The following is a 14,395-nucleotide window of genomic DNA, read 5'->3' as shown; positions in this document are numbered from 1 at the left end:
TGAAAAATAGAATTGCCCATGAATTAGTAAAAGGATTATCATAAAAGTAAAGGGATAAAGGTCTGAAATTTTACAGGGAGGACTAGCCCGTAAATGATTAGTGTTATCCTGGTATCACTAGACCTGTATGCAAACTAAATGTTGGCGATGTTCTGCAAGAGTTGCAGCGAGTGATTCCGCATGCCCACTGCTACTGCTGTCAGATGCACTACGAAGCAGTTCCGAGCCCTCCCCTTCATTAGCTTTCACCTTTAGCAGCAAAGGTTGAAAAGCAATCAGCAAAATAAACAAACAGGAAAAAAAGCACAAATAAAGAATTAAGTCGCTCTCTTAATAAACACATGTTATCAGACACCAAAAAAACGGCAGCATTAAATAACATTTGAGACATTGACATGAAAAATACTATGGTGATAAGGTAACTATTTATAGAATATGTCAACTTTCAAAGAGAAATCTGCATTAATTGTCAAGATATTCATCAGAAGTTGAATGAATAGAAAATCATAGATAAATTTTGCTGCCTACAAAATAAATATATAATTTTCTTACAGTTTCCACTTCACTATATAAAAAACTTACTTTTGGTCCTTGCAACCATTAATTAGCTTGCAAATGCTAAAACGTTATTTTCATTGATACATCAAAAAATTATCAAACTGTGGTATTGAGACGAATCAAGCTGGGAAAACTGATAGTCACAAACGGCAACCGTGATCATGAACATACCATTACGTGGTTGTGCAGCAAGTTATTTGCCTGTTGAAATGTGGTTTAAATTTCTCCTAAGAAACTTGACACAAAATTGCCTAATTTTTTGTTTTCTTTTCTGTAACAAAACACTGCTTGCCTCTCCTTGAGAAAATGCAACCACAAGAATCCACAAGTTTAGATTTAACAGAAGCCTTAGGGTGTCTTCATGCCACACATAACTAATAGTTCCAGCAGCATCTGATTCTAACTAATCCACAACTTGATTACTCCCATAGAGGTAATGATGCTCTAAAGAAATGTGTTCATCAGGTATATCCAACTCCAAGATGCCCATCAAATAGGCAAACTAGGATTATAGAAATGCTACTGTATCTACTCTAGAAACATCGGAGGATGAATTTCCCTATATCCATATGCAACATAATATGCAGCATGACTACCACATTTTACAATTTTCATCACTAAAGCATTAAACATTACTTAACAAGTATAATCTGTGTGAACTAAAGTAATGAGCACTAAAGTGCCACAGCAACCATGGACTAATTATATAAGGTTCCACACCAGGAATCCCGGTGGTCACCAAAATGGCCAGTGTGGATTTGCTGAAGTATATGCTGCTGGCTAACAAAATTCTATAACTTAAAAGGAAAATGACTGTATATCAAGTTACTTTTCAAGATGCAGTTATTTGGAAAAGCAGGGTTGCTCTGTATCCAGATTTATGATATATCTTAACTAAATGTAACGGAACATAGATCTACAGCACAGAACAGCTGCTTTAAGTAGAGGCATCAATTGCTAATCACATGCACCAAGTCAAACCAAACCCACCAGACTGTTTAGGATAACTTGTCATGAACATAGTTCAGAGCCTGGTCGAGAACTCTTGACCTGTTGGCTGGTTGGCTATGTTAAGGTCAAGCATACATTTTGCTTATAGCAATGTTTTAATTATATCTTCTTGAATCCCCTTCTGACATGCAAAACCAAATATGATCAACCACTCTGACCATATAGCTATATAGTTTGGTTCCTCAATCCTCATTTAGAAATCTAAACCCACTAGAAAATTGGCTCGATTCACATCAGCCTTACATGTCCCTAATATAACCCATCTCAACGTGACTGACCCAACTCGTCAATCACCTCTAGTTCAAGAATTTGTCATCTTTAAGATTTGTCCCTTTTTGCCTCTATGTACTGCTAATGAATTTGAAATTTTATTAACAGGAAAGGTTGACTGATGAAGTTGCTGAGATGACTTGTAAATTCTCCTCTGCTCAGATTGAGAAAGTCTCCGGTAGTCCAACTTTGAAACTCCCTCATTTATTCAATCTAACTCCAAATTCATCGGGGAAAGGCCACCAAGCACCAAAGCAGCATCCTGTAGGTAGTCAAACCAATCAGGAAACTTTGCCAGCCCCAAAAACAGTTTCACCTCCATTTACAATTGATGAAGATGGTGAAGCACAAGGTCAGCGCCTTCAGCCATTACCCACTTGAGGCGATATTCAGATGTTGAAGACCAACAGCTATTATCCAGTTTCTACTTTGTTTACATAATAAATAGAGATGAGCAAATTTTACTTGTCTATTCACTATTCCATGTGGTTTAATTTTTCAGAGACTGATGATTATTATGCTCACAACATTCGTCGTTCTGTTCGTGAAGCTGCACTATCAAGCTCATCAAGCAACTCAGAATTGTTGCAGGAAAGAAGCAGTGATGATGGTTCTGAACACTTCTTTATACCTCTATCAACAACAGATGCTGCTTTTCAGAAAGAAATCGACGATGTTCCTGATTACTACAACTGGAGAAATCAACAACTGGTTTTCTCCTCACCACCAGAAGTTCAGGCCCCGATGAACATGACAGATCTTTCCTGTAATGCCAATAGCCAGCAAAGCTTCATTCCAGATATGTTAAATAGATTGAATGGACTGAAGGAGAACAAAAACCTGGCCAGGCTGTTCCAACCATCCACTGAAAAAATACAAAGAATGCATCCTGAAGTCAACGACACTCTGGATCAAGTTTTCTCACCTCCATTGTTACTGGAATCATCATTCTTCCAAGATGCATACGAGGACTTGCTCGGTATGGTTAATATTTCCAGGCATGTGTTGGTATTATTTTTTTCAAACTGCCTAGTGTGGGTGTTGATTTTGGTCTTCACTGTCCACTCTGTTGGCTGAGTGCATTGCTCATAGTTCTTGTTCCTGATTACTACACCGCTAACTGTGGCAACCTTTTTCTTTTCTTCTGCAGCACCATTATCTGAAACTGATGCTGCTCTCATGGAACACTAAGAGTTCCATATCCACCATGGTGGTGGTATTATATGCAGCTGAAGAGAAAGGTTAGATGCAGCCGTCTTGGTCGAGGGCCAACATCATACATTCGTTTGCGATGGTGACTAACTTAGGCAACTGAAATGTAAGGGTTTCTAATTCGAGCTTGAATCGTGTGATGTAGTCTAATTTTACACTCGATTCCACTGTTGTTGTTGGTTGTTTTGATGATGCATCTATCTAACTATCATTTTCTCTACCCGGTCATTGTGTAGCAGCTGTAATTATGCTGTATCTTTTCATACTTAACAAAATGTCCTTACCCTTCAATGGCTTGTTTTGTATTTGCGGGTCAGATCTTTTGTTATCGTCATGGGTAAATATTGGTGACGTGTGGACTGCAAGTTATATAATTCGGCATTATGTGAATCAGGTTTTTGTGCACAAGCAATCACTTTGCCTACAAATGACTCGTGGAGAATCCTCTGTAACCCATATGCAAATCAAAATTCTAATTGCATATAACTATCACAATTCTCCGTAACCACAGAGAAATGCAATTCATTAATTTTACCTTCGAAACCACTATTTTTAAGATCTTTGTGCGATGCAAATTCTCAAAGAATTGGACATCTCGAGCAAGTTTAGCAAGACTCATCTAGCTGGTGGGTGGTGGTGGGCTCAGTCCTGGTCATCACAAATTATGGAATTATCACGGACTCACCCATCCTTCACCACAACTTTCTTGATGGCCGGCATGCTTCCTTCATGGCAAAATCTTCTTGCTCTTTTTCTGCTTGAGCCTCTTGCTGTGCTCATCTGATGATTTTTCCTGTTTGAGGGGTGGCAAGACACTATTGTCTTCAGATTCAGCTTGACTTAATACATGGGCTTCACTTGTTTCATCATCGTATTGGTCCCCAGTCTTTCTTTTCTACTTGACTTTACCAACTCTCTTCCTTTTAGATGCTTTCTTACCGCTAGAGATTGGCAATTCATCATTATCTACGGTTTCAGTATCATCGCATACTTGTAGATCAGCTTGTTGATCACAAGTATTGCCATTGGAACCTGTTTAACAAGAATTTTGAGACATTATCAAATTGTTTTACATGACGAACGAGTTCCTTACAGATTTTCTAACATTAATTAAAGAAGAAAACCGACCTATTCTAGAACATGATTTAGGTAAAAAGCTACCAACAATCTACATGTACAATTTGTTCCAACATCACTGTGCTGACAAGCACTGCCACAAAACATGCCTATTTGTCTGTGTTTCATGATACCCAAACACAAATACTTCATAGGCTAGCCAGATTTTTTTGTGTGGTAGAATACTTGACCAAACCTAAATGGAGGTACCATGACTAAAGATTCAACAATAACTAATGAGATGCCCATGACCACTGGGAACCAGAAGAGTCCTGATGGTAAGGCTTGTCTAAATCATTTGCTGTTAATAGTGTAATACAGTAAATTTATTGCCAATGATGTAAGAAGTCCATGGACTGATATTACTAGTAACTAGCACACATGGGCATGCTGTTGCTCAGGTATGTATACTCTTGAAACCCTGATATTTTATCAAACTATATAAATCTGAACACATGGAATATGTTTTGATTGGGTTTTATTTCAAATTTAGTATGCATTTAGGGCTTCGTTCATCATAACAAGTGATCCAAATTGTACCAAGTGGGCCTTGTCATGTGACCCAAATTGCCTAAGCCCATGCATTATCAGCATCCCTGTCAGGTCATTTGCCTAAGTGGGATTATTAGGAAGTCACAGTCTACCCTAACCAAATGGAGATGTCCTCAACAGAACTGGCTCAAAATCTCACTCAAGTACACTATTATCATGGTGTACATGATGTTCACGGTGTTAACCCTAAAGCTAGTTGACCTACTAATCCATTATTTGTATGGAGGTTAGCTATGTTTTAGATAGGACTTAGTTGACCTACTAATCCATTATTTGTATGGAGCAGAAACAGACACACGAGATGTTAACCATGTTAGTTATTTGAAATAGGTCAATCAAGTTATATGTACTAATATCACATTCATTTCCAATGTGAATCTACCGAAGTATCAAGTTGTATAGAGCCATAGAGCATGTAAATGTGAATTTGTAGCGTCAAATCCAAATTGTTAAATAAGTAATACCTTCGTCTGAGAAATGTGAATCGATCACCACATTTGTTAGATGTTGCTTGAGGAAAACCTATTAAAAAAAGAAATATACTCAATGATAGGTTTATACAAACCAAAAAGAAAATGTGAACTGTTTGCAAGCACAAGTTCTTGAACCTATGCATTCCTCTACAATATGCATCCAGTTACCCCAGTATAACCTATAAATTAATGGGCTTTACATGAAACATGAATCTAAACCAAGAGGAAGAACTAAATTGCAAAGCACCACCAAACTTAAATTCCCTTCTTTAAAAATGTTCTATTATATGTAAGCCAATGGATATTGAAAATTTTGTTGAAGCAAGATCCATTTATGAACTGATAGTAGTTATAGCATACCGCAGATAGAAGTTGTCTCGTCTTTGCATCCCACACACGCAAAGAGCTGTCCAATCCTATAAACCAATATCATCATTAAGCATGACCTTATAAACCTACGACCAAAACACTAATGCATAATGTGGCGAGTAAAGAACTAAGGCTTCCACCAAAGCATAGTTTGACATATTACTTGTGAAGACATGACATATGAAATTAAAAATATTTCATGCTTAACTATAGTTTTACCAAAAAAAACTCATAGCAAGAATATATATTACAGTTTCAAACATGACAAGAAATTTCAGACAAAGCTCTAGGACCAACAAAATAAGAGAAAAAGATTCTCTTACGTCTTCCACGTTCAAAATTATAGTTAACATTTAGTAAAAAGTAAACTTGAATTTGCAAGGTACACGTCACCACAAACAAGTATCCCAAAGTATGGCAGTACACTTTTCAGAATGTATCATCTTTTTAAATTACCAACAAGAGAACTTCCAAAACAACACATCCAAATATTACAAATGATGTCCATCTGATGCCGAGTCTAATGAGGTGGGAACTACCTAAAACTTGATGATGCTTACTGCTACCATTGAGATATTTTCTTCAATAAAATCTGTCAACATGACATAGCTAGAAATGAGAATTTCACACTAGGCTTGTGGTGTACTGCCCCAATGGCTAATCCAATCAAATTGGGGATTGGGTCAAGGTCGATGTCGGACCCAGGGTTGGGTTATAATTGTTCAAAACTAATCAGGACCAGGACAAGAACAATATCACCTATCCCCATCCCCATCTCAAGCCTCCCCCATCCTTTCTCCACGTATCCGACCGCACCAGAAAAAAACCCCAGCAATTTCATATAAGTAATTTCCCTACTATCTTGTTAATATAATTAAAGAATATATCAATAGTAAAAAATGTATTCATAAGCTATGAGATAACAGTTACATCAATCTTTGTTGGGTCGGAGATGGTACTAAGTTTATGAACCCGAGTCAAAGATGAGGCAAGGTCAGGGGACTTGGCTCAATCCAATTCAACTGGGTCGGGTTTGAACAGATTTGACAGGAAAACAGGCATAATCACGGTTGAATTGGGGTACAATTTTCCAAAACCGATTTAGGTCCAAGACAAGGACAGATATCACCTAACCCAACCCCAAGCCTGCCTGCACCATCCCATCTCACCCCAATGGAAAAAATGAACCCCCAACTATCTTGCAAATATAACTGAAGCATATGCCAATAATAATACATGTATTCTCGTAGGAAATTCATGTAGTGGTAAGACAGTTAGTACCATTAAATTTTTGTGTGGGTCAGGGATGGTAATAAATTTATAAACCCGAGTCGAAGATGAGCAGGATGAGGGCCGTATGTTAGACATAACACTCTGGTTTTCATTAGAAACACAAACAAAAGGATGTTTATCTTTAACAAAGTTGATTGTAAAATAACTCCCAATAAACCATGAAAAGTATGTCAAACATTGACCTTCAAGATGAAACAGTATGCACCCAGTAATTTCTCTTGAAATGAAGCAATGAGAATTTTTAAAGGATAAAATCCAAAAATGGCTGATAATCCATGGAGGATCGTTACTCAACAAATCAAAGAACAATAGAAAGCTTGAAAAGTTACATTAAATGAAAACCACCAAATATATTAAATTTGGTATATCTGAGTTATAAACTAAAAACTTCCAACATGGAACACTATTCTCTTTCCTTTTTTTCGAGGAAACAAAACACTATTTTGTGCCATGGTAGAAGTAAAGTTGACTGAATATGTTGAATTAACAGTATACAACTTCTTACCACAAGATGCTATCACGGGAAGTTCTGGATGTCTCGCTATAGATCTGATGCTTCCAGAGCACTTACCAATAAAGCATCCCATCAGTTTTCCTGAAAACAAGGAAATCGACTGCCATCTAGTCAACATCAGGAGTTAGTTCTAAATATTAGTAACCCTGAATCACTTGAATCACCAGGGGCCAATTCATCATTGATAGAAGCTAATTATTAACTGTCTAACAGGTGATACAAATGTGAAACCATTACAAGAAAACTCAGATATTTCAAAATAATAAGCATCAGAATAACGGTAAATACTACAATTCAAAAAACTAAAATGAATGGTACTACCCAATATTTTAACAACACTAGGAATTTGAATTGTTAAATAAAATTTTTCAGCTATAAGCATGTCCTAGCTTCAAGCTCACATTGGAAAAATCTACTCAGTTAATTAGATGAAATATTATTACTTGAACTAAGTTAATAACAGAAAATAAAAGTTCCAAGTGAGTCAAGCTAGTTCCGTCTCTGATAATGAGCTCACTTCATTAACATTCTTTGGACCAAATCCTTAATCCAAGAGCACAGGTCACCAAAAATGTAAACATAAAGCATGAACTTCTCAGAAATGACAGAAAGCATTACTGCACAAAAACCAGGAGGATGACTATACCGCACATAGTTAAGAATAGTTGAGCCAGTTCATTGACAATGAAAAGAAATTAGAACATCATGTAATCAACTGAGAAAACTATGTAATATAGAAGTTAGGATAATTTCCTTTTTGCATACCATACCTGCAACACATGTCACATTCAAACCTTTAGTTTCCTTGTTGGAACTGACTATTCCTGGTTCAATATTCTTAATTCATGTTGAGTCTTAAACTTTTTTTACGATTTCATAAAGGCCTTCAACATCAGCTGATTGCTTCTAAAATTGCTTATGATGTAGCCACATATATTGTCTGACATAAAACTGTTTGAAAGAATTTTCTGTTCTACTGAAAGTTTTAACTCCAACAATTTGACCATAAAGGAATAACAAGTTGAGGTTCATCGGACAGCCCAAAAACTAAAAAGGTTTTATCGATGAAATAAAATAAGAAACCGTGATAATTTTGTCCATTATGGTAATAGGACTTAATTTATTATGGGAGTAGGAACAAGTAGCTAGACATCTGATAAATGTCTATAAGAATCAAAGAGTCTTAGATATGAGATTATAACTAAACGACAATCAGAGAAAGGATCTGATCAAGAAATTATATCCAATCAAGAAATTATATCCACAAAAAAAGAAAACAAAAGAGAAATAAACAAAACAGCTAAATATAATTAACAATGTAGTTGCACAGTGACCTTGTAGAACTATGACTTTCACTAGTTCTCATACATTAAATTTCAGAATCATGAGATTATGATCATAAAAAACAACAAACTAAAGAGGATGAATGAATCAGGTAAATAAAATTAAAGCATAGCCGCATGGTGTACATTTAGAACTATGACTTTTACCTGTTCTCATATCAAATGAAGCAAGATCCCCAGAACCATTGCCTATATAGACTGTATAGCCATCTAGATCTTCACAAACTGCTTTAATTGGAGATTCTCTAAAGTCGACTGAAATTATAGGTCTCCTCTGTGCTGAAGTGTCATAAAGACGAACCTATCACAAGATATAATTTTTAACAAATAAGAGAATAACAGCATACTGGTCATTAAAATCTCATGCGGACTGAGTAATTAGTTTACATCATTTTCTCGACTTCTAAAGCAATGGGTCAAGAACTATTAACCATATACAAAAGATTCATTAACCAGGATAGACCATATGGTCAAGAATATTTCAACATTAATCAATAAACAGAAGAAAACTGTTTATTAACTACAAGTTGGTTAACACTCCAAATGTGCAAGCAGTATTTGTAAAAAAGTTTGGTCAGGCACTGTTATCATAAAATCAAACTTAAGACTTTCAAATGTATCCTCGATCTCATGGCAACAATTGCAAAAGTTGTCGAAAGACTTACAATAAAAGTTATACTCCCAACTATTAGCATTTTTTAGCTTGTAAGCTACAACTAGTAAACATATTTCATAGTGCCATACCTGATGATTGATCGTGCCAGCCACAACTTTTCTATGGTCATCTTCACTCAGAAAAGTTGCAGCAGTAAACCAAGTTGGAGAGAATATACCAAGTCTATTAGGAGGCTACAAAAGACAAAGAGCAAACCGATAGAATCTTCATAATCAAAATACAAATAGACCAGAAACTCTCATTAAATTGCACTAATAAGAATGAAGTGACTCACAGATTTTGCACTCCAGATCTTACTGCATTTTCCAAGATCCCACATGTTCAATTCAATGCCATTCCTGAGAGAAAAGAAAACACAAATTAAAGTACTAGGCCAAAATTAGGCAATATAACAACCTTTCAAATTTTTATTAAAGAGGCTGTCACCCATGAATATAATTGCAACAAACTCATATACATTTCTTTAACAGCTTACGGAAACTTACCCTCCAAATAAGGCATAATTCTCACTTTTATCCACTGAAGAACATATTATTTTACCAGAAGAGCATACATTCCATGTAATATGAGAAGCAGTAGTTGAGTTTTCTGGCGCATCACCGACGGGAATGGACCTCAAGCAAGCATTACCCTTTTCCAGACAGGTAAGTAATGAAACTGACCTGAAAAACATAAGGATTGAATGAATATAAGAATGTGCATGCAATTCGAGATCACAACTAAAGTTTGTAAGTAACAGTACCACCATGAACTAAATTTTACTCGATAGATGTACAGAATTTCCATTCTTGCATACAGATGCATGCATATGCAAAATCATTGTGAATATACGTCAGCTAGTTCTCCTCTCTTCTAGTTCTAATACAACTTTCTTTGTCCACAAAGCTTTGCTCTTGAATCACTAGATAAACCTTCGTATTAAGTTTCACTATCTATATACATTGGAACCTTGGGATGTCAAATACAGGAGTAAGTGCTGAAAGCAAGAATAATCTATCTGAACTTTTTTATTCAATGTCCTGCAGATACATATGCCTGCAGCAGTCTTTTAAACATGATAGTGTCATAGGTTTGACCCTCTAAATGCCAATTGGGCAGGTGCTAAAATTTTAATTCAACCATCTGTGATATTCTTTCACATGAACAAGTTTCTACAGAATATATCTTAGGTACAGCAGATTGGTAAAATGTTCGGATACAAGTTCAAAAAAATGCTACATCTGCTATGAGCTATGAACTATGGCATTTATTTATGTTACCTTGATGGAACATCGATTCCTTTAGTTTTGAAGAGATGCAATCCAACAACATGATCATCATTAAGAGAGCCATCCAGTGATAAGGGTTGATCGATCTTAGTGATGCCCAAAGCCTCTCCATTAATAGGATTTAGACACTCAACCTGGAATTCATAGAATATCCCATGTTTCAACAACCTAGAAAAAGAGGGTTTTCTCTTGTTTCATATATGATAACTTACCAAACCATTCTTGCGAGCAACAGCCAAAAGCTGCAAAGAACAGCAAACAATTAACAAGTGTCATGTCTAGAAGGTAGAAGAATATTTTACACGTCGAACTGTTATGAGATTAAAGATATAATTATACTAGAGTAACATATAAGAATTTCCAAACAAAGGAAAGAAAGGTGGAAACACATCTTTAGTGATTACATGCCAATCCAAGAATGTGAAATAGAATGTGACATTATAGTCAACAGAATTCGCAAATCCAAAACAGGGTTCCAATGAATTATAAAACTTCCTTATAGGAATTGATCCTAGATCTCAAACTAATCGTGAATAATCACATTAAAGTTTGTATAATACTTAGGAATGCTTGTCCACCGTAATCAAACTCTAAAATCTTTGAACATACACTTTTCTTTTGTAATGTTAAACCACCATATCTCCATTGATCATCCAAATTAAACTTTCAAGCTGGAAAGTGAAGGCACAAAATAGGTTTCTGCTTCTTTAAGAAAGAAGAACATAACATGAATATTAGCTTCAAACTAGTGAAGCTTTCATTAATATTCAAGAGAAACTAATAAGATCGATTTCTGGTTTACTTCAAAACTACCAAGAAGCCATGAAGATCCAAAAGGAGACTAACATAAGCTTTGATTTGATTGTTTACCTCCCATTAAGTAGTTAAGATTGTCATAGCATCCATTTATGTATAATAACTCAAATCCAACAAAGAATGTGATAACAAACCGGATCAGTTTTGTGATCAGAATAAGAAGCAGCAAGGACACAAGATGAAGCATTTGGCTGCCCCCATGTTTCTACCACCTTTGGAATTCCAGTCTTTCCATGAGCTTCGACAACTGAAAACTCATTGCAATATCACATCATGAGTTGTAATTAAGAAATGCATGCCATGTAGACCATTCAAGAAAGAGTAATGTTTAAGCAATAACAACCACCTTTTACAAGACCGAGCACGTCAGTCGTCAAGGCTCTCAAAGGTGGGCATCCAGGGCACTCCAATGCACTTGTTCGTGGCATCTTCTTGAAACCTTTTGGCTCCTCAAAACTTCACCGAAATTATAAATTTCACCAGTAAGTAAAAGCAAAACAATTAACCGATCAATAGAACACACAAGAATAACAAAGCAATTAAGGTGTAGGGGCTGCAAAATCTTGTGCTGTGGAATCTCCAAAGAGAAGTAGGTAGAAAAAGATCAATCAATGTCCCAAAAATTACGAGTTTCAAACATACTTGATGGGAAGGAGAAAACAAAAAAAGACAAAAGATCTTTTATATAATCACACTGTGTATACATCTAAACTAGCTTCAACATATTTTTTCATGTTCCTTAGAGCCACAATATCGGTATCCTGTCATGCTAAACAGCTATTCTTTCAGAAGTCAGGAGCCAACTCCTCTTTCGAATCTCGACATAATGGAGCCTCTATCTCATTTAGCAGCTTACTAATAGTAATCGTCTGGTAAACATCCCATCTTGATCGACGCATTATGTTGATCCAACTACTAGGCTATCATATGGTGTTTTGTTTGTCTTCAAGTTCCTTAGATTAATTGATAGTGGACATGTCACCCGAATCCCAGTCTAATGTCATAATGATCTTAAATTAAGAATGTACCCTCAGCATCACCCAATTTCTTCGAGAAAGAAAAACAAATTAATCGATAACATAATGCTGTTGGATTTGGTAATTATCGATGAGCTTTGTTGATCATCCAAGCATGTAACAACTGTATCAACCATCGAGTGGACATATCACCCGAATCTCAGTTTAATGTCATACTGATCTTAACTTAAGAATTTATCCTTAGCATCACCCAATTTTTTCGAGAAAGAATAACAAATTAGTCGATAACATAAAGCTGTTAGATTTGGTAATTATCGATAAGCTTTGTTGATCATCCAAGCATGTAACTGTATCAACCATCGAGTGGACATGTCACCCGAATCGTCGATGAGCTTTGTTGATCATCCAAGCATGTAACTGTATCAGCCATCGAGTCCAGCAGATACCTGACCAAGCCTGGTGCTCTATCGATGTAAGACCAGATGATGGGGATAACAATAGAATTTACAGAAAGGACGATGCAAATAAGCGAAGGATGTCACAACCGGGGGCATAGGTGACGCTGAGCGAGCGAAGACGAATCAACAACACCCGTAAGATTGGTTATGAGAGAAAGATCAATATTGCTGGCTATGGAAGGTGCCGAGAAACCCGATTGACGATTCTCGACACCATATCGCCGGCGACCATACCGAAAACAGAGCGACGAGTTCAAATCGGAAAGAATCGACACATGAAGCTCACTTTTAGGAGGGATATAGAACATGTACCGGATCTTGCAAGAGGGGAGAACGTACGAGTCTGCTAGGTCAGAGATCGACAACTCGATTTGGCTGATCTCAGGAGGCGTCCGGCCAGGGCGATCTACGCTTGCTCGACGCCACTTAACCGGTGGCAAAAAAAATAAAGAAAGGATGGTCAGGGTTCTCGACTACGGGAGGGCTGACGGGTGCATTATCCTTTTTGGTTTGGCTCGCTTACAAACATCGTCGAGTCGGGTTTAAAATAAATTGATCTCGATCCAAATTTTATCGCTCGGTTCGGGTTATACCTAGTCTCGGTAACGATGGAAAATAAATATTAACTATTTTCCTCTCTTTTTTAGTTTTTTATTTTATTTTATAAAAAAAATATTTTTTATTATAACAAAATTATCATTTATCATTAAGATAATATCGTATAATTAATTGAAATAAGTCGATAGGGAAAATAAAATCAGATAATTAATTATAATCGATTGATATGAAATATTAGAGTCGATCACCGTCCAACATATATTATCGTGTAGATGTTAGCATAGAAAGACGGTTCAAGCTTAGCTCCCCTGTCACTCATATGCATAAAATATAAATGGGGAACGTTAGGATAATTGCAAGCTATATTCTTTATAAAGAAACACAGAAGACTGAAAGAAAAAAAGAAAAGATGGTTAGGGTTCTCGACTACGGGAGGGCTGACGGGTGCACTATCCTTTTTGGTTTGGCCCGCTCACAATTGGCATCGTCGAGTTGGGCTTGAAATCAATTGATCTCGATCCGCTTTATAAAGAATATAGATTGCAATTACCCTGACGTCCCCCGTTGATATTTTATGCATATGAGTGAGAGAGGAGCTAAACTTAAATCGTCTTTATATGCTAATCTCTACAAGATAATATATGTTGTACGGTGATCGACTCTAATGTTTCATATCAATTGATTATAATTAATTATCAGATTTTATTTTCCCTATCGACTCGTTTCAATTAATTATATGATATTATCTTAATGGTAAATGATAAATTCGTTATAATAAAAAATATTTTTTTTATAAAACAAAATAAAAAATTGAAAAAGAGAGGAAAAGAGTTAATATCTATTTTCTACCGTTACCGAGACCGGGCATAACCCGAACCGAGCGTTAGAATTTGGATCGAGATCAATTGATTTTAAGCCCGACTCGACGATG

At 36.2% G+C, this 14,395-nt stretch overlaps 1 protein-coding gene across 2 annotated transcripts; it reads right to left on the bottom strand.

Moving 5' to 3' along the window:
- Positions 1-13,282, bottom strand: LOC103974195 (uncharacterized). 2 transcript variants are annotated; one of them, XM_065177984.1, is made up of 13 exons: positions 11,818-13,282; positions 11,606-11,718; positions 10,868-10,897; positions 10,647-10,789; positions 9,873-10,049; positions 9,662-9,725; positions 9,456-9,560; positions 8,859-9,012; positions 7,360-7,449; positions 5,553-5,608; positions 5,184-5,241; positions 3,587-4,083; positions 1-249 (listed from the first exon to the last, which is right to left on the bottom strand). In XM_065177984.1, exons 1-12 carry the CDS (start codon positions 11,897-11,899, stop codon positions 3,947-3,949), a joined length of 1,209 nt encoding a protein of 402 aa, XP_065034056.1. In that variant the 5' UTR covers positions 11,900-13,282; the 3' UTR covers positions 1-249; positions 3,587-3,946. The 2 variants fall into 2 exon arrangements, with proteins under 2 accessions (XP_065034056.1, XP_065034057.1); XM_065177985.1 differs by lacking the exon at positions 3,587-4,083 and having other exon boundaries at positions 11,818-13,280.
- Positions 13,283-14,395: the final 1,113 nt, after the last annotated feature.

Source organism: Musa acuminata, unplaced genomic scaffold (genome assembly GCF_036884655.1).
Source record: "Musa acuminata AAA Group cultivar baxijiao unplaced genomic scaffold, Cavendish_Baxijiao_AAA HiC_scaffold_1099, whole genome shotgun sequence".
Lineage (NCBI taxonomy): Eukaryota > Viridiplantae > Streptophyta > Magnoliopsida > Zingiberales > Musaceae > Musa > Musa acuminata.
The sequence above is the reverse complement of the archived record's forward strand: the minus strand, read 5'-3'. Positions and strand labels throughout refer to the sequence as shown.

What these genes read in the sequence shown, in the direction of transcription:
- LOC103974195 (XM_065177984.1), bottom strand. Translation starts at nt 11,899, where the DNA reads ATGCCACGAACAAGTGCATTGGAGTGCCCTGGATGCCCACCTTTGAGA. An exon ending in TTGCTCGCAAGAATGGTTTG is followed by an intron (nt 10,790 to 10,867) that starts GTAAGTTATCAT and finishes TATGAATTCCAG; the next exon opens with GTTGAGTGTCTAAATCCTAT. An exon ending in AGATCTGGAGTGCAAAATCT is followed by an intron (nt 9,561 to 9,661) that starts GTGAGTCACTTC and finishes TGTCTTTTGTAG; the next exon opens with CCTCCTAATAGACTTGGTAT.